This window comes from Acanthisitta chloris, unplaced genomic scaffold, assembly GCF_000695815.1.
Source record: "Acanthisitta chloris isolate BGI_N310 unplaced genomic scaffold, ASM69581v1 scaffold15574, whole genome shotgun sequence".
NCBI classification, from domain to species: domain Eukaryota; kingdom Metazoa; phylum Chordata; class Aves; order Passeriformes; family Acanthisittidae; genus Acanthisitta; species Acanthisitta chloris.
In genome coordinates this window covers 7,596-32,328 of record NW_008671134.1, presented here as the reverse complement: position 1 = coordinate 32,328, position 24,733 = coordinate 7,596, and the positions used below count along the sequence as shown (strand labels likewise).

At 41.5% G+C, this 24,733-nt stretch overlaps 1 protein-coding gene across 1 annotated transcript in view; it reads right to left on the bottom strand.

Annotated features, from left to right (window-relative positions):
* The window catches only part of SHQ1 (SHQ1, H/ACA ribonucleoprotein assembly factor), a 43,102-nt gene that overhangs the window by 12,704 nt on the left and 5,665 nt on the right, over positions 1-24,733 (bottom strand). Inside the window, exons 7-12 of the mRNA XM_009073986.1 lie at positions 21,610-21,632; positions 18,180-18,191; positions 17,436-17,590; positions 16,094-16,147; positions 14,373-14,496; positions 8,802-8,925 (exon numbers count right to left, since the gene is read on the bottom strand). Coding sequence (XP_009072234.1) covers positions 8,802-8,925; positions 14,373-14,496; positions 16,094-16,147; positions 17,436-17,590; positions 18,180-18,191; positions 21,610-21,632 — 492 coding nt within the window. The remainder of the gene's footprint in view (positions 1-8,801; positions 8,926-14,372; positions 14,497-16,093; positions 16,148-17,435; positions 17,591-18,179; positions 18,192-21,609; positions 21,633-24,733) is intronic.

Genomic DNA, 24,733 nt, shown 5'->3' with positions numbered 1-24,733 from the left:
TGTTCAATCCAGGCTGGATGAGCCTTGAGCAACCTGATCTAGTGAGGAGGTGTCCCTGCCCAGGGCAGGGGTTGGGACTAGATGATCTGCAAGGTCCATTCCAACACCTAAATGCTATGATTTTATTTGTAATTCTTTCCTGTTATACTACACCAAAACCCCCAAATCTCTGTCCCCTCATGTTTGCAGACAAGTCCAAATCAACCTTTACCTTTCTTACCACGGAATTCCTGAGTTTATTTGGTGTCTTGGCCTCACACAGGTCATTCATTCACACATGCACATTCATGGAACATTTTTCCCCCCTTAATTCTCTCCATTGTTCATCATCTTTTTGAACAGACACTAGAACAGACACTAGAACACAGCCTTGCAGATGATGTATTCTAAGGTCATGCCACTTCCTTCTTCTCAATGATACTACTCTGCTTCTTCAGCTCAAGTGTACTCACCCTCTTACCTGCTCTGAGATAAAGAGGTCCTCAGCTTCAACACTGTTCTCAAGCATGACCCAACCTATTTCTCTGGAGCTGCTGCTCTTGACTGTCTTATATTCTCCAATCCACAACTCTGATCCACAATGTGTTACTGAGTGTGTCATTTCACACTTGTACTAAAATGCACATGGTTCAACTAAGCTTATTGCTAGTCTGGGGAAGCCTATGCATGTTCTACCTTTAAATAAATAACAATTAATGCCACAAAAACATTATCTGAAAAGACATAAATTGTATTTTCTTACAGATTCTTAAATGTGCATAAAATGAACCTCAAAGAGACCATTTGAAGCAGTCACTCCCATTAGTGGGAAAGGCTTGAAGAGCAGCTGGGACAGCTGAAAGTTAATTCACCAACACAAGCCAACAAGGAAGGGCGTGAGAAGCAAACCTAGCCCAGCATGACTACTCCAAGCAGTAAGCAAACAGTGCTGCACACTGAACTGGCTGCCAGCAGTAGCACTGCCACTTGTAAAACCTGCTAAGAAGGAATTACAGTAATTGGGGATTGTAGTCATGAGCTATTACAGCAAAGTCATCACAGGACAGTCAGGGTGGAGCCTGTGTAACCTGGTAAACTCCAGTGTCCTCCCTGTGTCCAGGGAAGAGGTGTGATCACAAGTAGCACCAAGATTTTTGGGGTCTGTCCCTTGCACCTTCATGGCTCTTAGGAAACTGAAACAGCACAGGAAAGAAGAGCCTTCAAATCAAACCCCCAAACCTCAACCAGTTGTTTTGTTTGGCAGGGGGTGGGGACAGAGAATTAAGTGGCTTCAGTGTATCCACAATGACAAGATCTGTATCCACAATGACAAGAGCTGCAGTGAAAAACATAATCCTCTAACTACAAAATAGATCAAAATAAGGGATTTTGTGATGGGCTGCTGCACTATCTGGTAAGTAACCTAACTGGCTACATCAGAACATAAGCTAAAAGCAAATGCTAATGGCAAAGCTGCTTTCAAAGCAGCACTATGAAAGGAATTTGGCTGTTCTCTGCACCACCTACTCTGAAAAGTGGAGTTTGTATCAAACTGGAAATCACTGCAGCCTGCACTAAACATAGGTGGACATGGGCAGCAGTGAAGGTAAAGTCAAACTGAGGCTACAGCCAAAAGCTGTAAAAGCATGAAACTGTAATGCACATAAGACACAATACTATGAGGTGCATTTTTCCTCAGGTCTCAACTGCATGAAGTGCTTTAAATGTGCTGTACAAATCAGATTAATCCCACAGAGCCAAGAGGCAGGATTTTCATCCACAATATATTACTGCTCATGCCTTTGTTCTTTTCAGTCACTGCTGCTGCATCCAAGAGGTTAACAGCTGAAAATTAGCATCTCCCTCTAACACTGGAGAATGCTTTAAAGCACTGATTCATTTTTATTACGTGTTAATGCATTCCCTCCTTCCCCTCCCCATCACAGATCAAAAATTCAATAAACTAACATTAGTGGTGCACCATTTGAGAACCTTTCAGGAAAGTTTTGGTCCTGACTCCTCCTGTCTGAATTTAGTATTTCCACAGTAGAGGTACACAGTCTACACGAGTCTGAATTTAGTATTTCCACAGTAGAGGTGCACAGTCTACAGGAGCTCCTCTGCTCACCCCTCAGCACAGTCCTGAGTTTCAGAGGTTACAGTTAAGTTCTTCCTAGGGATATGGAAATGCCACAAAAAAAGACTTCATGAGTATGGGCAGGTTTGGATTAGGTATCAGGAAGAAATTCTTCCCTGTGAGGGTGGTGAGACACTGGCACAGATTACCTAGAGAAGCTGTGAGTGCTCCATCCCTGGGAGTGTTCCAGGCCAGGCTGGATGTGGCTTGGAACAATCTGGGCTGGTGGAAGGTGTCCCTGCCCATGGCAGGGGGGGGGAATATGCCCTTTAAGTTCTCTTCCAACCCAAACCATTCTAGGTTCTATGATCTATGAATATCACCCCCACAAGCAGCAAAAAAAAGCAAACCCAAAAGACTTCTAAAAGCCTGTGGGTTTTTTGTCTTTTCAACTATTCTGAGCTTTACAAAACCCTAAACCACTAAGGAAAACAAAATTGCCACAAAAAAAAAAACCAGCTGCAAAAATGGCACAACCAAAATAGTTTCAACATACTTTCAGCTACTTTTCAAAGTTTGCCAGATCTTGGAAAATAATTGCTGGGTGAGATTGTGTAAGTTTGCAGATAGATGATCAGTTACACAAATTATTTTAACATACCATTGGTATATATGCTAAAATTTACATACATCCAAAGATCATAATATTTGACTAAAGAGGCTTAAAGATGTTAAACATTACAAAATGTTTACCCAAATCTAGCAGAAGCCTAAAGTAATTCTCTCAGAAAGGCTCTAACATGTCCTGTTCTCAATGCTTTTGGCCCTACAAACACACACAGCACAGGCTGTGGATGAGCTTGGATGAGCAATGGGATACAAGGAAAATAAATAAGATGATCCATAGAGCAAACAACTTAATGTAAATTAAGAACAGACCTATAAACTCATGCAAACACTTATATGGCCTGAGCAGAGGGTTCTGAGGCTTCAGTGTGTTTAAACGGGCACCAGAGTAGTTAAACTACCAGCACTGCCCTGATTATCAGAGGTATACTCTAAAAAAATGATACTGGACTGTCTCACACAGTCAAACTTGGTATTTTCTGCAAATATAAAGAGATGGCAACTTGCAGAATAAATTATTAGAAAGCCAAGAAAGAATGAACACAAGTCTTCCCTGTACCAGACTTTAACCCATGCAATGGGCTGAAACTACAATGCCAAGGTTGAGTTCCTTACTCCCTTCTGCACTTCAGGATCCAATGTGACACAGGCAGGAAAAATGCTAAATCTCACAAATTCTATTTTTTCCTGCAAAACTTGGACTCCTAAATGCCTTTGCAACATCAGACCTTAACTCTTCAGGGCAACATCACACTGTATTGATTGAACAAGTGATTCAGCAAACCTGGGAAAAACAAAGGGGGACTGAACCATCAGAGTGGATCTCATCACCTTGGTGACATGCTGTGAATGTAATTAATCCTACATTTATTTAGAGAAATTCATATCCCACACACAAAGCACAACTCCCTGCTGGCTTCAGACCAGGTAATTATGGTGCAACAAGGACTAGGTCTGGATTATAATGAAGAGATGAAAACAGACCTTTGAGGCCAAACCAACCTTTGAGGGTATGTCTCACCTGCACATCAGGAGAAGCAAATATAGCTTAGGGATATCTGACTTAGCTTTAATTCAGTTAGCTCCAATAAAGACAGCAATTTCTACAGAGTGTGTATAAATGCCACCAGGAATCCTGGGTTTTACTGTAACTCACACAGTCCATGCTTGAACTGCCATGTTACACCTACATATTACACCAGAATTAGCAACATCACCTTTGTCTGAGGTTGGGGAGTACATGCACATGAAGGAGAACAAAGCAAGTAGCAGATGCAGTTCCACAGAACACACCAAGGCAATTTAACAGCTCATCTGTCTTAACACACAGATCTCCTTCACTGCACAAGTTGAAACAACTACAGAACACAACACAAACCATGATTATACACTTTTTTTTTTTGCAACAGAACATGAATAAAAGGTCAGGTGGAAAGGCAAAAAGTGGAAGAAGAGTGATGATGAAAAATATATGCTGGATCAAACACCTGATTCTCCTGCATTCCTCAGACCCATAAAACCCTGAGAAATGTACAACTATACAACAGCTTGGATGGGGCATGGAGCAATCTGCTCTAGGGGAAGGTGTCCCTGCCCAGGGCAGGGGATGGAACTGGATGATCTCTAAGGTCCATTCCAACCTCTTAACATACAATGATATTATGTACTTAGCTGCCAGTGTGGGCAAGGACTCACAGGGAGCTGTTCAGCCTTCCACTCCCAGGCTCTGTGTGGCTGAGCCACCAGCAAGCACTTATGTACACCAGTGGCCAACAAAAACCAGTATGGATAGAGCCTGGCACAAAGGGAAACAGCAAACACTGGAGAGAAAGACATCAGGCCACACAAAGGAACCTCAGCACAGAAAGAGTCAGTGGGTAAACTATTCTGACTTCTATCAAGGACACAACTCCACACAGGAATTCCTCTCTGAAGGGAGAAAGCTAACCCACCCCTGGATTTCCCTGGACTCAGCAGCCCATACTGCAGCTGTCATCCAACCAGTGGTTTCCCCAGAGCTCCTTCTCCTCTCCCTCATCTCCCTTTCCCAAAGGAATGTGTGAAAGGTGGAGAAAAGCTCAGAGTCATAACACAAATTCAGTTATAACTTCACCTTGGAAAGGCTGCCATATATACCAGTGGTTTGTAAAAGCTTGGACCCAAAAACCAAGAACATGCAAAGCAGACACATTAGATTTAATTTCATTATGGAAATGAAAGCAATAACAGAAGTGACAGCAGGGTGGATGATAAGCTCACTTAGCAGGGGGATCAAATGAAGTGATGACATGTCATTATGACCTCAGGGGTTAAAGATGCAATTTTCCATCTGGCTGCATCTGGCTTTTCCACAGAAATGTTGACACCACCTGCCGAGATTTACCACAAGCTGCTCCATAGGTCTTTGTTAAGCTTTTGTTACCCAGGTTAACATTTATTTTCCCCCCTTTTTTTCCCCTGCTAAGTTTTCCTGAGCAACATGTTCCCTTTCTTCAAAACCTAACGAACAGCTGAAAGGATTTACAAGCCACTTCATACAAGAGATGAAATTATTCTTAGTCACTTCACAAGCATCTTAAAGAGAAATATTAGACACCTGGAAAGAGGTAAAACTAGCTCAAAGGTTGCAAACAAGAGACAAAAGTTTAGCTGCACTTGCTAACATCTTGCATTGTCTAAGACATTAAGGAATCTACTTTTCTGCTAGGAACAGGTACCTGAATATAGTCATTATTCTGGAAAAAAATCCCCACAAAACCCTTAGAATTCAGTAACTAGCTTGTACTCCCCATACCTTACTGACTGTTAGCCACCTGCATGTGTTTTACTCAGCATTAATCATTTCCAATTCCAGATACATTGTGCTTAAAATAAATCAGCTTTTGCCAGCCCAGTGACACATTCACTTATTCATCTCATTTACCCACAGCCAAACTATGATCTCAAAGCAAATTTGTAATCAGCTATTGACACACTACTGGCTATAAGGTTTGTGTTTCCACACTGAAGGTTTAAAAGCCAACACCTCCCTCTTCATCTGGAATAGAGCTGTGTGCTTACTACCACTGGATACATCCACACTGTTCTGCCTGTGCCAAACTTTCCTCCCAAACCTCCATCTCCCAGGCTCTTCTCTGCCAGCACAGGTGAGCTAAAAAGCTTTGGTTCCAGCTGTTTTTAAAGTGCTCAGAATCTGCACTCAAAAGAACTCACAGTCTGTTTTAACTGTTAAAAACAAAGAGGCCCCAACCTCCACTAGGATTTGGTTACATACCAGGGAAACAGGGAAGAAAAGGAAAACCCTCCAAGGATTTGGAGAGTGCCCTGGGACTACAGCTATGAAAGGACAGGAGGAAATGGAGACAAAGGAAGTAAATGAAGCTTGCATGGAGAAAAGAATAGCTAAGAAACAAAACAGTGAAAGTATCCAGATGGACTGAAGCTGCAAATAACTTCATTCAAAGACCACCACAAAAATACCTATGAATACCTTCCCCTCCCAGAACTCTTTCACCACAAAGGCAATTATAGAATCACAGACTGGTTTGGGTTAGAAGAGACCTTAAAGCTCATCCAGTCCCACCTCCTGCCATGGGCAGGGACATTTTCCACTAGCACAGGTTGCTCCCCTTCCAACCCAACCTGGCCTGGAACACTCAGAGGGATGGAGCAACCACAGCTGCTCTGGGCAACCTGTGCCAGTGCTTCATAAGGAATTACCAGAGGGATGGCATAACCTTCTTCCCCTGAAAGGGACGATGCACCACCCTCCTCTCCAGATCCCTTACCCCGGGGAGCTGAGAACCCTTGTCCTGAACAGACAAGTCACTATCCATCTCTGTGGCCATTGAGGTATTTCTGAATGACAAGTGAACTTAGTTGTTCCCTTAGACATAAAGGAATAAAACAAAGTGTTCCTGTTCGCTTTGCACATGCTGAACTTCAAACACATTCTTCACTGCTGAACTGAACAGGAATGACTTCAGCATATGCTTAAATGCTGTCCTGGTTCAGACCTAAAAATAGGAATGGTTTTCTGTGGTTCCTCTTTTCTGGCTCTCCTGATGACAGACAGCTATTGTGCCCTGTCACTCTGACAATAAGATAGCTTAATTGCCCTCTTTCCAGCAGCTGTCAGTTCTGCTTAACTGGTACATAATGTGAGAGTCTGGAAGGAAATGTGTTAATCTATCAGTCACTTAGAGCTACTGTGCATTTTCCTGGGCTGGATTTAAAGCAAAACCTAGTTTTTAATCACTGATTTGCTAGACATGATATTCATTGATATGGGCAGCAGTGATATTACTGCCTTATGACTCATTCCTTTGTGAAAGAGCCATGAAATAACTTTCTCCTTCTTTATTTACTGCACTTTTGCAACTCAACTTCAACCTGAAGATGAATTTCCCCATAGTTGGGGAATTTGCCACACATTAAAAGGTGTGGTTGGAAAAAAATTGACAGTGTAAAATGAACTGGATGTTCCCGGAATTAATCAGGATAGATGAATCGAAAGGTTTGGGAATACCTGTAGCTGCTTGAGAGTATTTTGTGCATTGTTACCCACAGGAACAGTCACTGAAAGCACATAGAGGGTAAGAACCAACATCTACAAGATGTAATAAGAGGTCTTGAATTCTCTAAGGAGTTGTGGTGACACCAGAACATGCAGCCTGAGCAGCTCAATTCTCTGCTACATTCCCCTTTCTGATCATGATTATTGCCAAATTCCCTCTGTATCCTCTCACTGCTTCTTGTGCCTTGTGCACTTCAGTTATTTTCCCTCCCACAGTTGCTTGTTAAATGGTGAACTGAAATGCAAAGACTAATTATAACCAGTTTTATGAGTCTATATTTTGCTGCATTAACAAATATGGCAAATTTTTGGTGTTTATATTAATAACTGTTTCCTTCTGCAACTCACACACATACTTCTGTGGGCCTGCAGAGAAGACATAAAAAGGGAGGAAGAAAGTAAAAAAGCTGTATGGAAACCAGAATAAATCTGACAAGAACAATATAAAGCTTAGCAAGATTTGAACATGCAGCTTGCTTTAATCATTTAATCCACTTCCCACTGTTTTCCTACTGATACTTTTGGTTTTAAGCCATTCAAACATGCTGAGACTTCTAACCAGGCTGGCAGCAAAGTGCCCAAACCTCTGGAAATAAGCCATGTTGACTCCAGTGAAAGAACACAGGTGAGACAGAGAAGTGTTGAAGTCCATGGGCTTTGCCTGGAAGTGGCAGAGCCACTGTTTCCTCTCAAGTGAAGTGGAAGCCAAAGCATATTGCCAGGGAGAGTGAGCTGGCAGCAGCTCCAGGGGCAGGAGGACACAGTGCATGGAGATTTGTGACACTTATTGTGGTGTTAATAATCAATTAGTACAACTGCTACAGTTCATAAATCAACAGCTTCCTACAGATGTGAAAGGTTTGTATGTGCTGTCAATTCACTCCTGACCTAGAAGTTGTTTCTAACCTTTCTTTTAGAGTTACCTAAGTGCTATATAAACACTTTTCTTCCTAAGATAACAACAGAATGAAAATTCCCCAGAAGCTGTTTTGTCCCACAGAAAAACTATTAATACATTAAAATTTACACTTTTATTTAAGATGTAATTCCTCCTCCAGAGATGTTACCAGACCAAAAAAAATGCACTGAATGTGAGACTAGATGTGGCAGTTAGTGCCATGGTCTAGTAACCACAGGAGGGTTGGAATTGATGATCTTGGAGGTCTTTTCCATTCCAACTGATTCTGTGATGACTCTATGTCTTTGCCTCTGTAGTAAGAGCAGCTGGCACAGTCAGGGATACTAACTGAACAAAACTGATCGTATTTCCATTTGTAGGTGTCAACATTTCTTTTTCATAGAATTCCAGACTGGTTTGGGTTGGAAGGACCTTAAAGACCAGGGACACCTTCCACTAGCCCAGGTTGCTCCAAGCCCCATCCAACCTGGTCTGGAACACTCCCAGGGATGGAGCAGCCACAGCTTCTCTGGGCAACCTGTGCCAGAGCCTCAGCACCTCACAGTAAAGAATTTTGCTGATACTTCATCATAGAGAAGTATGCCAAAAGCACTTCCCATATCACTAACTACTGAAGAACTTACTTGATTTTCTGAATCCAGATGCAATAGTCTGTGATGAAGAGATCATTAAGGATGTAAGCAGGGTCATCACTCTCCACAAAAATCTTGTGAATGTCCAGCAGGCACTTCAAAACTGCAGCTTTTCCTGGAAGGAAATCAAAATAGGTAATTTTTGGCATCTCCTCACCTTTGAGGCTTTAACAACAATGCTATCTACAACCATCCTGGAACTTGAGGTTGACTCACAGGCTTGGAATGGCAGTAATGTAACTCTGCCCCTCAGGATCCACAGGGATGTGAAGCCCTTGCATTCAGTAGGAATCTCTCCCTAAGACCAAAGCCTCAAGGCAGAGTCATGCATGTAATTCCCTGCAGCTGAAGCAGCTCCTTCCCCCAGCTCTCCCACTGCTCTGAGCTGCAAGGGGCCAAGCTTTGGCACAGGCAGACAGGGCACTGCATCTCAGAATAAAGTCAGCTGAAAAGTCACCCACAAGTAACTAAAAGTTATGCCTCTGAAGGAAGAGGAAACATGTCCTTTTTACCTACACAAAAATCTGTGCTGGCAAACAGTAAGGCTGGGAAGACACAGCCCACAGCAGTGCTGAGCACGTGGATTTGTCCCACTGTGTGAGGCAAAATCCCACTGACAACACCTAACCAGGGCCTGGAATTAAGCAGAACTTTTCCTCCTTCTGCTCTTTACAAAATACTTTGGCAAAATGAAAGAAAACCTCACTTCAAGCCATTTGACATACGGCTGATAAATGCAGTAAAAGATTAAAAATGTGAATGTTTTCTCATTCCACAAGCACAAAACTTCCTGTAGTCTGATTTTTCCATCATATGCAACAATCCCATTAGCTGGAATCTCTTCCCTCAGTTTTTCTGGTAACAGTTGCTAAAGGGTTAAGTGCTGGAACGCTTAAAATTATTTTCACTGTTTAATGGGGGAAAAAAACCCACATTCAAATGAAAACAGCCACTGCTGCAAATGGAATCTAATAACCCTCTCCCAAGAGACTGACTCCTCCTAGGCTATGAAACCTGAACAGGGATGAAATTACATTTTACAGATTTAGAAAAGGGGAAAAAAAAAGGAAGAAAAAAAGAGATATGAACTCCCTCTGCTGTTCAAACACCAAATTTGTTTGTTTGGAACTAATTCTGAGCTGGAAAAATACAGACAGAGGATGAAAGTTAAAGGATGAGGAAGATGGAGGAAAGGTGGCAACAAGAGAAAGTACAAGGAGAACAAAGAGCCACAGCAAACAGAACTGAAAAACCCATTGGTTTGGGAGACTAATTGAAAAGTCAGGAATGAAAACATAACATCCCAAATATAACTGATAACTTTTAGATTGTATTCCATCAATGCCTGTCAAGACAAGCTTGTCAACCATCATTATTTTGACTAAGAAAAAGTTGTGCTCTTTTAAAGAGAAATGATCTGTGGAATTAAAATTTTGCTAATTTTTTCAGGTTCTAGCTGTCAAGCTGTCAGCCCAAACCATTTACAGCATCCACTGCTGTTCCTCACCTGCCAAGTAACAATGTACAGCAGTGAGCATTGCACTAATTCCCAATAAAAAAGGCTTTCTTCATAAATTAAAAAGTTTTGGATTATAGAAGCTTAATGGGACTCTGATCAGAGAGGCTGCAAATCTTGCCAGGCTTGAAAAAGGGAATCCTACATCCAGGGAAACACACAGCATGGCAAAGCACCAATTCTGCTTTGAGAATATGGATCCAACACAGGCACCTTGTAAACAGAAAGTCCTTACACAGAACTGCATTTAACTCCTCTTAGCACAGCAATAAAAAATAGGAGCTGAACAGCAAACACTCTGCAAGCCTTAAATGTAGGACAATCTACAACACAGAGATGGTTCCTGGCCTATTTCTGTGAAATTCCACACTGTAGGTTCTGTCTTTGGGTACCTACTTCAGAAGAGAGCTGGTCCCAACTTCCAGGCACTGGTTATGTATTCAGCATTGTCACTTGCACTGGCTTAAGGGCCCTTTGTTGCACTCCTTTGCCTCCCTGGTTCCCACGGCTCTTTTTGATGTGCCAACACAATAATTTGTGAAACCACACAGTGAACTGGAACAGAGAACTGATAAAGCCAAAAGATGAACAGGCTGGAGGCTTTTTTGGCAGCTATGGCAGTCAACTCACTGAAAGGTTGTCTATCAAAGCAAACCTCAAATGTGCTGGTTTGAAAAGTCTTTTGTAGCTCTAGAATTGTCAGTTTTTAAAAGTCACTGTACTCTGGGGTTAAGAAAGCCATAGAATAGGCAATGAAGACATGCCATGGATAACCAATTCCATTTTCTTCACATGGCTTCAAGAGGCAAACACAAGTCAGCTCTGACATGCAGAGCACACCTGTTGTTGGAAACAGCTCTGTACCTGGATGTACCACTGCATTTCATTCCCTCCTTCAACCCAGAGAACAGATAAATACAGTCAATTCTGAATTGTGAACAGTTTTGCTCAAGTGTTTTAAGTATTATAGATCACAGTATCTGAAAAAAAAAAAATCTGCTAAGGACCTCAACATTAATCACCTTAATGCATTTGTCTTACAACTGAGACTTGGGCAGGAAGTCTTAATTCAAAATAAAGTGTTTGGACCACACACAAGGATCCTTAATAGCTTAAAAATGCAGTGTCCTCTACCTTGGAAATGATCCACCAGCACAGCACTAACATTTTTAAAGTCAAGCAGCATAACTTGAGGTATAACAATTCAGTGCCATCAGAATGCTTTGGTATTTTAAAACAAATCAGTTTACTGTGCTTATTATTATGGAAACATTGCACTGTACTATGTGAACACCATCTTGAAGGAAGCTTCAAGTCAGGATGAGGTCAATTCCAGCTGATTCTTCCTCTAAGTTAAACACCAACCTTCTTGCATCTATGTGAAAAGGAACAATTGTGTTGCTATGTAATTGGATTAATTCTGTTATTGACAGGCATTGTTACCCATGTCCATCACACCTGGATAAAAATGCAGTGCCAAACTGGGGATGCAGCACTTCCAAATGGGGTAACAGAATATTCAGTGTTATCTGTTCTTACTCTGCTTTGCACAGTGCAGAGTTTGCTAAGGATTCTGTAAGAGCAGAAGTTCCCCAAGAGAATGGCTCATATTCCATTGAGGATTGAAGGGGAAACATTTGGGTTGAACAAATGTGGCTTGGCAGGACATTATCTACAATTCTCTTTTAAGAATATACACACACAGTTTTTTTTCCCACCTCTTCCTCTGATTACAGACAGGTAGTACATCCATTTGGTATCTTCCCAATTCCTTGCTAGTTGGCTGCTTAAAAAATTAGCACTTTTCACACTCTGCATGTACCATAACAGCAAATATTGATACACAAACCCCAGAACTTTCAGAAGTTAATGACATTAATCTCATCACTCCACTGTTAACTTGCTAATGTCTCTCCCAAGGGATTTATGTCCACATGAAAGAAGCAGAATCACAGAATCATGGAATGGCTTGGGTTGAAAGGGACCTTGAAGACCATCCATTTCCAAATGAAAAGCCCCTCTGCAGCCTTCTTATAAGCCCCTTAAGGCACTGGAAGGAGCTCTGAGGTCTCCCTGGAGCTTCTGAACAATCCCAACTCTCTCAGTCTTTTCTCACCTCCCTTACTAAACTCCTGAAAATATTTTGTTGGATCACAGAATGTTCACTCCAGTGCCATTTTCCATCATAAAAGAAAAGCAAATCTTTTACCTCTCATGCACTATCCTTCTCAGGAAAAACTCCAAAGGGCTGACAGCACTGTATCACTTCAGTTTGCTTATCAGAATCTTATTATTTCACACTTCTGAACAGCAACATAAGCCAGTGGAGATGAGTGAAGAGGGACAGCTTTCTATCTTCCCCTTAAAACTTCACTCCCCAACTGTTATAATGTAAATGGTATTTTGAATCATCAATGGTTTTTGGCAGTGGTAGAGATGAATATTGCCATTTGTGTGGGTTTTTTAATCCTGCAACTCAGAAAGCATTGAAAATAAACCACCTAAGTGCTGCTTCTCAGTGATTCTTCTGCCCAAAAAATGCATCTAACACTGAATGGTTTTTTTAAAAGTAGTAACTCATGATAAATAGCAAAGTTGCAAAGAACTTTAGCAACCCAAGAGATAAACATGGTTGTGTACAACTGCACAACTGGAGCTGGAATAACCATAGGTTTGGAAATTTGTACTGTTACATGAAAGCTGTCTGGGATAAAGAGGGAATATATAAAAAGAATGTTGCTGTTGAAGGAATAATTTGCAGTCAGATGACAGCTCCAATCCTCACTGTGAAACAAAACAAAGCTACAAGTATGTAGTGTACAGCCAGTTTTTTCCTTCTTCAGGGTCAGCTCAACCATTTTGTCTTCATCCTGCAAAGAACTGTACCACTGAATAGGAGCCACAAAACCACCCCTTGGTCTCACATGTGGGATTCTGCATGGCCACACTCACCTGGCCCCTGGCATGGAACAGGGCAGGAACTGGGACAGCTGGATGGCAAACCTGCTAGTTAATAAATCATTGAACCATCAAGGTTGGAGACGACCTCTAACATCATCAAGTCCAACCATTACCCTGTCACTGCTGGAACCCCTAAAGCATATCCTCCTGCACCACATCCAGATGCCTCTTAAATACTTCCAGGGATGGTGACTCCACCACCTCCCTGGGCAATATCCCAGTGCCTGAACACTCGAACAAGGAAAATATTTCTCCTCACATCCAATCTGACTCTGCCCTGGCTCAGCCCAAGGCCATTCCCTCTAGTTCTCTCCCTCAGTCATGGCAGGACACACATCCAACCCTGGCAGGGAGTTGCAGAGAGCCAGGAGGTCACCCCTGAGCCTCTTCTCCACGCTGAACAAACCCAACTCCCTCAGCCCTTCCTCATGTTTTCCAGCCCTTTGCTGCCCTCGTTGCCCTTGGCTGGACTCTCTCCAGTGCCTCAATGGCCTTTGGGCAGTGAGTGCCCAAAGCTGAGCACAGCACTGAGCTGGGACCTCCCCAGTGCCAAGTCCAGGGGGATGAGCACTGCCCTAGTCCTGCTGCCACACTCTGCTGGAGCCAGGACAAGATGTGCTTGGCCTCCTTGGCCACCTGTGCACACCGTTGGCTCACATTGAGCTGTGCCACCAGCACTGCCAAGTCCTTTGGGACCAACATCTCTGTCCCCACTCCTCCCCCAGCCTGGAGCTGCTTGGGAGCCAAGGGCAGGACCAGCACTGAGCCTTAAGTAATCTCATGCAGTTGTTCCCAGCCCACTGATCCAGTCGGTCCAGGTCTCCCTGTAGAGCTTTCCTACCCTCATGCAGATCCACACTCACACCCAACTGAGTTGCTTCAGAGACTTTTTACTATCAAAGACACTAATTTTGGTCTCTTCTCTCCACAGCCTCATTTGCAGAAAACCACAGGATGTCCAGAAATGTTGGAATTTCAAGTTTGGGTGAAGCTGACCAAGGAATTCAAAGTTATTAAAAAAAAAATCCCAGACATATAAACCATGTGGCTACATTGGCATCTCTTCCAATCCCAGAAACACTCACCCAGCTGCAATATCATGACTGTATCACTGAGGGCACGAGTCACCAACCCAAAGTGTCTGTACAGGGGATAGCACAGCACTCTTCTTCCAAAAGATACCAGGACATCATGGATGCTAGTGAAACTCTGTGGATAGCAGTGGAAAATCTGAGTTAGTCTTGTTTGGTCTCCTTTAAAGAGGAAAAAAAGTCATAGCAGAATAGGGAAAAAAAAAAGCACATTTTTATATATTAAGCCTCTAAAAATCTGTATTTGAATAGATAGGGAAATCAACATGTTAAACAGAAACAAGACACTGCACATTTATGCATGGTAGAAGTCCTATACATTTTAGTGGTTTGGGATTAGAAAAAAAACGTGGAGAACATCAGAATAAAACATCTAACTCAAGACGTTGCCATCCTTTAGATTAAAGCAATAAATTACATCTGTCCCACGTTATTATGTGTATTAAGGAGAAGCTATAAAAAGCCTTTTAAGAATGAAGAAAAAATTAAATCCACATGATATTAACCAAATACATGTGTACATATAAGATGTTTAAAAATGATACATGACTCTGCCTCTTATGGAAATTACAGATATTCAAGACAGGGATGAATATACCTGGGCAGGCAGAACAGCTCAGAGTCCTTTATGGGTGAGGAAGATCTCTAATTTACTCAGGCCAGAGGCATTAAGGAGTTATTAAAGACTTTCAGAGAGTGATTTCCTTTCCAGCTTTCACTTTTCAAGACAAAATACTCCATTTCTGAACTCAAATAAAAATACCTATTTCATCTTGAACTCTCAATTGACTCCAATGAATAAAAAGGCTTTGCTGACAGCCAACCCTTCTCTGCATTCTGGGACTGCCTCAACCCATTTCTCATTTGAGCTGCATCACCACTTAGCATCTGAATCATTTATGCCTTGTGATTTAATATTTAGAGCCTAAGGTGTGTCCATGTCAGGCCCAGCAAAGTGGCAGCCAGTTCAAACAAACCAGAGCTGAGGCAATTTTGTTTACAGACTGCTGAAAACACCCTCCCCTACATGGTTTGAGTAACACAGAATTATTAACAGCTTGGTGCCAGGAGACTGAATTTTCTGGGTGTGAAATACACTGTTGGCACCAAGAACTGCTGTATCATAGGATAAGTGCAGGCAGAAAACTCCTCCACTGTGTTAGGACAAGGATCTGAAGAGAAAATCAGGAATTAAGGCGATCAGTGCATTTTAACTGCACTCGTTTGTGATCTGCTACTGCAGAATTAAAAGAGCCACAAAACCTGTTGTCATCGAACAAGTTGTTACTGAATATAACATTCACTACTAGAAATGTTTGAAGGACTGAACCCCAAAATCCTGTCAAATTTCAGTTTTGATCCTGCAAACAGACTTGGCTCAGTAATTTCAGGAATGAGCATGGGACAGTCCATTCCAGCTTGGTGTACTACCTGTCATCCTTAGAAGTTATTAATCCTAGAATATCCTGAGTTGGAAAGGACTCACAAGGATCATCAGCCCTGAAGGTGTTTAAGAGGTGTCTGAATATGACACCAGAAGATAGGGTTTAGGGGTTCCAGCACTGACAGGTTAATGGTTGGATTTGATGATCTTAGAGGTCTCCTCCAACCTTCATGATTCTACTTCATCTCCAATACTGAAAGAGTTCCACAAAAGCAACAAACACCACCAAAAAATCAAGTAATACAGCAAACACTCCTAAGTTTTACCTTACCTCCAGCCAGCACAACGTTGCACTCAGTTTCCTGATGTTCCAAGATGATTCGACCTGGTTTTAAGAGGAGACAGTAAAACAAGGATTACCTAATCCAACACTCAACTGCTGGCAAACTCTTTAAGATAACATTCTGGCAGCAATTTAAGAACCCTTCTGAGTAAGAAGCAATAATTACATGCATTGAAATGGCCACAGAACAGCATTAAAGATTCTATTGCAATGCAAATGTTAAATAACTGAATGGGTTTCCATATTGGGAATATTTACTCCATGCACAAAGCCTTTAAAATACAACAGGAAAATGGTGTTTTAGTGGAATTCTGCCCCTTTGCACAAAGCAACAGAAACTTGAATCAACAAAAAGCCAAGCTCAAATGTTTCATGAAAACAGCTCAAGACTTTTGGCTTTCAGAGAGGGCCCTGAAGCCAACAGGACATGTAAAATGTCATTACTCTTGAAATGTGACAGATTCATAGTGTTTGTGTGGTAGTGTGGTCTAGTGGGATGATTAGGGCACAAAGCCAGAAAGCCTTGATCTATAATCCTGGCTCTAGTAAAGGTTTGTGTGGCCTGTCTTGGTTTTCCTATTAAAGAGGAATAAAAGGGGGAAAGAAAAGGAAAAAAAGGGCAAAACCCACAGTGTGTTTTCCACATATACCATACAGTTAGTGCAAACCCCAATAAAGAACTGAACAGTTGTGTTCTTGGCAGCACTAACTACCACAACCCTCCTGGATGATTCTGTCAAATAAATAGGTCTGGACACTGCTGCTTGTCATTCTAAACTCCACACCCTACAAGTCAGTCTAAGACAGAACTGTTTATATGTTCCACTGTCTTGATGAAAAACACAGAGAAAACATCTCATTGGTTAATATCAGCAAAGGAGATTGGAGCACAAAGTTGTATCTGGGAAGCAAATCCATTCCCAAGAGGGCAAACTATCCCCAGAACAGCATGGAACAAAAAGGAACAATTCTTTTGTCACATTTACATTAACATGGATCAAGACACAGCCCAACACAAATCAGAAATAAACAGAACTGCCTGGAATCTTCTACAACTCCATGTCTGTCCTACAGCTAAAATGCTGTTCCAGAAGAAGTATTTACAAACCCTATAAATCCCCACAGGGACCCTGACAGCTCAATCTAGACATACAAAGTCTTTCATTTTAACTTAACTTATTTTTCGTCTTAGAATCAACCGGGTTGGAAATGACCTCCTGGATAGGGACTTGCTTGGAAGTAAGTTCACTTTAAAAGGCAAGTTTTCTAAGTGACAGGACAGAGTCCAGCACTAGGTTCCTACAACATATTATACTTCCATTTAACTTACATTGTTGTCCCCTTCGTTGACACAGATCTCATAGCAATATGCCAGGAGGATATCAATTAATCCAAGATAGATGTGGTGACGACTACTTTTATCCAGAAGGTAAGACTTATTTGTGAACTTTCTCAGCTTCTCTCTCTCTGCGTCGGAGAAGACAACTATAAAAAGGAAAGGGATAATTGATTAAGAATTTAAAGCTGGCACATTCGTTTCAATAGGTGGTGATACTGCTTCAACAGTTTCCTTTAAAAGGGAGGGTGGAACTAATCACAAGTCACTCATCACTCCAGCAAAGGCCTAAATCATTCTTACTTTCAGTTTTAACTTTTATTAAACTCTGATATGTTCTTTTCAATGTCAAGTTTCAGCCCTGCACTGTGCTGCATGTGCACACTGATGATCTGGAACCTCTCAAAGAGCCAAGGATTTCTGTGGATGTTTGAGGATCTTATTCAGAGACAAATCACAATCAGGATCTGTGTAAAATGAAGGTTCTTAAGTCCATATTGTAGGGGATAAAAATAAGGGAGATAAATGGGGTAAAAAGACAAATGGAGTTTCTTATTGTAGAAGAGGATAGGAATTAAAGAAACAGGGAAGGGAAAAAAAGGGGAAAGTACAATTCTGTATTTTCAAGCCTCATCAATTTTTACTCATGGCCTAGGCAGGATTTAGGAGCTTTATTTATGCTGAGAACAAACTTCCAGTGCCTGAGGAAGAACAGAAATACCAAAATCCTGTCCTGACCACCTGCTGCAGCTCATTCCAAAGAGCCACAGGATCCCCCACCAGTGACAATCAGATTTAGTCATCTTCAGTGTACCTCACTTGGTCAAGAACGGCTATACTGAACCAACCCCAAGAATCCTCTCAGCCTGTACTTTGGGATGCACAAGTTAGACAACAACAACAACACAGCTGGTACCCTGTGACACTGCATCAAAGCATTTCTCTAGGAGACAGGGGTATAGCAAAGAAGGTTGTGTGGAGACCTCAGAGCAACCTGCCAGGAGCTGAAGGAGCTCCAGGGAAGCTGCACAGGGACTGTGCATCAGGAACTGCAGGGACAGGACAAGGAGTAATGGGGAGAAATTGAAAGAGGGAAATTTAGATTAAATATTAGGCAGAAGTTCTCCGCGTGAGGGTGGTGAGACACTGGCACAGGTTGCCCAGGGAAGCTGTGGCTGCCCCCATCCTGGTTGGATAAAGCCTTGAGCAACCTGTTCTGGTGGGAGGTATCCCTGCCTGGGGCAGGGGGTTGGCACTTGATCATCTCTAAGGTCCATTCCACCCCCTTAGCATTCTGTGATTCTGTAGACATGGATAGCACAGATTTGATATCGAATGGTACTTCAATTGGCAGAATTACCTTTAAAGAACAGCAGAGGTTAAGTTACTAACTGACTAGGAGTCATCTCTGAACTCTGTGCAGCTCAAAGGAAACCAAGAAGCCATTTAGAACAATAAAAACAGCCAGAAGCCAAAGCCAAGAGATTTCCTTCCAAGCTGCAAGGAGCACAGCCAACAGGCTCTGATCTACTCACCAGGACTGATGTAGAGAGCACAGTCTGGTCACACCACAGAGAAAAGTTAGTGTGTTTACAGATATTTCTCCTCAGACTATGCTCACCATCATTTTCCACAATCCCCAATCTCTGGGATACAATCCCCTGGTGAGACACATGATGGTTATTATCCTAGGAGCCTTCCACAAGCTTTCTCGTTTTATGACATGTTTTGAAAGCAACTGTTTGTGATGCCAAAGGCATGTGCATATGCACACACCTCATCTCAAGGCATAAAATTACATACAGGGAGAAACATTTCTGAATGTTTCTACTTTATGAAGATTTTTATGTTCCTATCAGCTTCATAACCATGAAATACTTGATTTAAATTCCTGTGGAAACTTGTTGATGAGCTAAACATGACTCTGGAGTCAAGCCAGTCTCCATTTATTTACAGGCTTCCACAAAAAGAAATCCCAGTTTTCATATCATCTTGAGAAAGCAAATCCCTTCCTCTTGCTGTGATCTAGGACAAAGTGACAACTTAGCAGGACTGTGGCAGTTCTAACTCTGCTTTTCTGTTCATGCAATGCAGTTCAGTGTTACACCTTAAATTACTAGTATTGATTCTGTACCTATAGACTGTCAGTGAATTTCTTTGGGCTCTTGAATCCTTCAGTGTAAATGTGAACCTTACTTCCAGGCAGAAAGCAAAGAAACTCCAAGAGAAGTTCATGAAACATAGGAGTAAAGTTTTCTTCCTCTAAAATGCAAAATCTCTGAAGCATCATAACATCTCTGACTGAACCATAAACACACAAATTCCAAGTCTACTAAACAACAGCAAACAAGATGTAGACTAGACAATTCCCAAAGGCAAATGATACAAGATGTTCATTAACTCCCTGCACAGTGCCAGGTGTTGTAAATAAAATCTCTCTCTCTCTAGAGAAAATACCTCAGTGCTACAAATAAATATCTATCCATTCCTTAAGCTCTTTGAACAATGAATTATCCAGGCCTGAAACTCATGATTACAGCAAAATCACCACCCACTTTGCCTCTCCAGTTGAGAATTCCAAGTCCATAGTGTAAGATTAACAGAACAAGTCAAACTGTAATTGCATTTTACCAATGTTTTAGCTAACTATCTGTACAACAATTAATCTAAGGCAAAGCTGCATCTTCTGCTACTAATTCTGCAGGTTTTCTCTAACTTTAAATTGGTTTGTACATGTGTCAGTGCTAAAATCATGGTCCTCCTGATCACAGTGAAACTGTGTTAATATGTGCATGACTAAAGGAATCAAATTCATCCCAAAGTTACTGAGAGATGAAACTGCAGAGATTACCTTTATGCTTTAATCACCTTTCACTTACTTTAAACTGGCCTTTCCTCAGGTTAAAATAAAGACAGCTCAACCTGCCCTTCAGCACCCAACTGCCAGTGAAGCACAGTATAAGCTCTGGAGGGGAGGATGAGGTCTGACAGCCAGTGTGTTTTGCTACAGCCTTACTGGGATTTTCTGCTGTGATAACACCACTTAAATCACTAAGATCTTTATCTCAAGACCACTATGACAGCTCTAAATGTGTTAGGGGCACTTAGCTAAAATGTGTTCTATCCAGACAGAGCTGACTCAGTGGTCAGACTGAGGAAAGCACAGGGCAGGAAGGACCTCTGATCATCAGGTTTCTGGTGGGAGCAGAGACTTGGCTTCTGGTCCTGTCAACCCAAGTCTTGAATCCCACAGCTCTCTCAAAGGACAAAACTTGAGCAGAACAGATCCCTCCACTTTTTAAAAATAAACTATTATGTTACAATATTAAGGTTTTTAAATGTGCACTTCTAACTCTGCAGGTTAAGGAATCAGCAACATCAGAAAAAGGAGGAGATTAGTCAGCAGAAAGCAATTAGTTAGGAATATCATCAGCTATTGACATCCACCAGTGGCAAATAAGTCTCTTTTCAAGCTCTTCCTAAGCACTAAAAGATGAAATGTTGAACTACTCTGACTAGAGACACCCAAAGGCTTTGGGCAGCATCAGCATTGTCCCCAGTGCTGGAAACTGCCTTAAAAATACTTAGTAATAATAGTGTGAACTTAAACAAGTAACTGAACTGACAAAGCTGATTTTGTATTTGATTTGTGCTTGAATTTGTTGCAATCTCAGGTATGAGAGGTGACTGAAACCTTCCACAGTGCTGCCATGCTGATAACCTCTCTCCTGCACAGACTCTACATCTCAAAAGGTGGCACTGAAGGTGCAATACAAGTTCTTTCCCTTGCTCATGAGGTCATTTTTTGGAGAACCTGGAGGATGTGACCAGTTTTGAGACCCTCGAAAGCTCTGCCAGGAGACTGTGACCCGAAGAGCCTCAGCTCTTTAGGAAGTGAGCCAAAAGTTCTAAAAGCAAAACTGTCCTTGTCTGCACAGCTATATTCACTTTAAACTATGATCAGCCAAGTCTGGTTTGTTCATCCCTCCTCTTCCTTTGCAACTCTTGCATTCAAATTTCAGCTCCTTAACAAATGTATTTTCTTCCCTGTCAGGCCTTCACTTCTCAAATCAACATTTACAGCACATTTCCTCCACATCACTTCTGACCTTCTTCCTCCAGGCACTCTCCAAGTCACTGGACTTGGACTATCTTTCCTAGATCTCACAATTTCCTTTATCCTGATTTTTCTCCTCATTCTTTAATAGTTCCTGCAAACCATATCAAACTCATCCATCATTCTTTATTCCTACTGTTCCTGCCTTATAAAATCTGAGCTACTTTATAGTGCAGAGCCACCACCAAGAACTTTGCATGAATAAAAACCAATCTCTCCTCACATGACAAATACAGTCTCTGCAGCAGAGCAGAGCCAGGAAGACACATACACACACTGCAAAGGTCAGGAAGGCTGAGCAAAGCAGGTAGACAGAGCAATTGCAGAAATCTGATCAAAAAAGAAAATAAGTTTCAGATTCATCTGAAACTTATGAATCTAGCAGTGATGGTATATATTTGAGGCAAAAGGTGGATCTTTAACAAGAAATTGCTTCTCATTCTGTAAAGAAATCAGAAAGAGAATGGTCACTGCTAAGCATGAGAGGTTACAGTGAACAAAATAACATCTCCTTGGAGCATATAAATGTTAGATTGAATACATATGTCAGCCTGAGCCTTTGAAGGTTATTGTGCTGCCTAAAGAGGAGTTTTTCCAGTTGTGCAATTGGAAGTAGAATAAAAATGAACTTTTAACCAAGCTGAATGTGACTGTTAGAAAATACAAACCCTTTCATCTGGAATCTGAGGAAGCAAGACACTAATGTAAACTCCAGCAGCAGAAAGGAAGCTTTCCAAAAGTTTTATTCCCTCATGGGAAAAGCTGTGTAATTAGGCTTTATGGAGCATTACTTGACTTGCATTAGACATTGTAAGTGTGAATTAAAAGGGCCAGAAGAGATGGTACACAGTAAAATGTAAAAAAAAAAAAAAAAAAAAAAAAAAAGACAAAAAAGACAAAAACACTAAGGACAGAAAAAAAAGAAGCAATTAAAAAAGGTAAAACACACACACAGTGCACACAAGCTGGAGAAAAAAGTAAAAAGGTCAAGTAAAAATAGACTCAAGGTAAGGACAGAAGAGAACTGAAGACTTTAAATGTTAATGAGAAGAGATGATCCAAAAAGAAAAATATCTGGTAATGAGAGATGAAAAAAAACCTGATGATGTAAAAACAAAAGATAAAATAAGCAGGGATGAATATAAGGGCAGCAATCAAGCAGAGAAAATCTTCAGTTAATTGTAATGCCATGCAAAAAATCAAAAAGGCCATCTGTAGTTCTAATCACTCCTTGTAGCCAGACACTGTAAAGACAAAAGTAATCAAGTTTTTTGTTCCAAGAAACCAATGAAGATAAAAAGCAAAAGGACATGAAGGCAAGTCAGCAAAAGGAAGACCCACAAAACACTTTGTGGGTTCTGTGTTTCTGAATAAGAAAACAAACTTTTAAAGAACCTGCTCATTTTTAAGTCTCTTTCCCACACTAAACTTGCTGTTCCATGTTGTAGCTTCATTCTCTCCTCCTTTACGCTCTCAAGCAGGTTCAAAAGTAAACAGAGGACATTTATATCTGATTTTTTTAACAACAAAGGTCTGACCTCACACCTCCCTGCACACAGAAGCCCAAAGAATCACCACACATTACTTCATGCAACACCTGGGAACATACTGCAGTATGGATAATGTTTGTGCCCTCAGACCTGCTGTGCTTGAGGACCCTTTGGCTTTTCACAGCTCAGCACTTGTGTTCAAAGGCTTCTCACTACAAGCACACTCTGATAGCAGTGATAGCCTCCTTATCCCTCTCCCTGCACAGCACACTGTGGCTTAATGCAGGCAGACTTCTCAGTGCTAGTGGAAATAACAGCAAATTTCTCAAGCAGTAAAGCAGATCCTTCACTTCTCACAGTCCTTGTGCCTTTACTGTGTCACCTCCCATCACAGGGCACTCATGCAGATATGCAGCCAAACTACATCCACCTGAGTCTGTAACAGGGATTAGCTGCAACATCCCTTTGATTGGATAAAGCAATATAAAACTACAGGGAACTCATCATATTGATGATCAAACTGCAGCTGGAACAGCCTGGACCCACCTCCTGCCCTTTTCTATTTCCATCCATAAGAGACCTTCAAGTAGAACCTGCACTCCCTCTCATGGTGATTTCTTTCACCACAACTCACTCAGCTTTAGGAATCTCCACCGGGTTCAGTCACTTGCCATTCAAACAGCACAAATGTTACCAAAACTGAGGGTTTTTTGAAGGGAAAGGGTGGGTTGTTGTCATTAACATCACCCAAACATCAGTTCTCTTCTTGGGTTACTTAAATCTCCTCAAGATCTACAAAACTACAGGAGCCTCTTCACTCAGCCAGATGAGGTCTTATTAAATATATATATATATATGTTGAAACAAATAGTTTAGAGAAAAGTGACCCTTTGAGGAGCTCCATTTCCTGTGTAATTTTCATCAGCAGGTTTGCCAGGCTTTTGAGGAGTTTCTCTGTTGCTGTTGCCACTAAACCCCAGCAACACACTTATGCTTTTCTTCAGTATCTCAACCATTCCTTATCAATAAAATCATTCTCAGCTCTTCATTTCCATTCTCTTCCTTAACACAGGAGCAGTGTTTCATTTACTAAGGAGTGCGTGGATAAAAACAAAACAACTCTTCATTATTCTGTTTTCATGCCTCTTGTGCCTTTGTCCAAGGCTTTTTTAATCCAGTGTTTATGGTGGATATAATTAACAATTTCTGGCTTCAGAGGCTGAACAGGAATGAAGATCAGATAACACTCACAGTAAAATACACAACATTTACTCAAATTCCATTGTTCTTCTCCTGTAGAAAATGTGGAAGTGCAGGTGTTATTGGTGCCCTAAGACCCTCTGGTGAAGGGATTATCATTATCTACTTTTGCAATATTGGATTTTCATCCTACATAGGAAATGAACAAAGGACAATAGAAGAATATGCATAATAGTCACTTGTAGTGCTCAGTGCAGTCACTGTGTGCAGGGAGGTGACCTTGGTTATCTGCTAGCAGTGCTCTCACAAGGTCATTACTAACCCTGACAACACCCCCTCAGGTTTCTCAAAGGATTTTTCTTGGGGAGAAAAAATAGGCTCTGAGACACACAAAAATAATAGAAGAGTAATAAATTTCCTGTAATAAAAATAACCTAGAACAGAACATGGCATCACAGCAATTACCACTCAAGCAACAGGTGTGT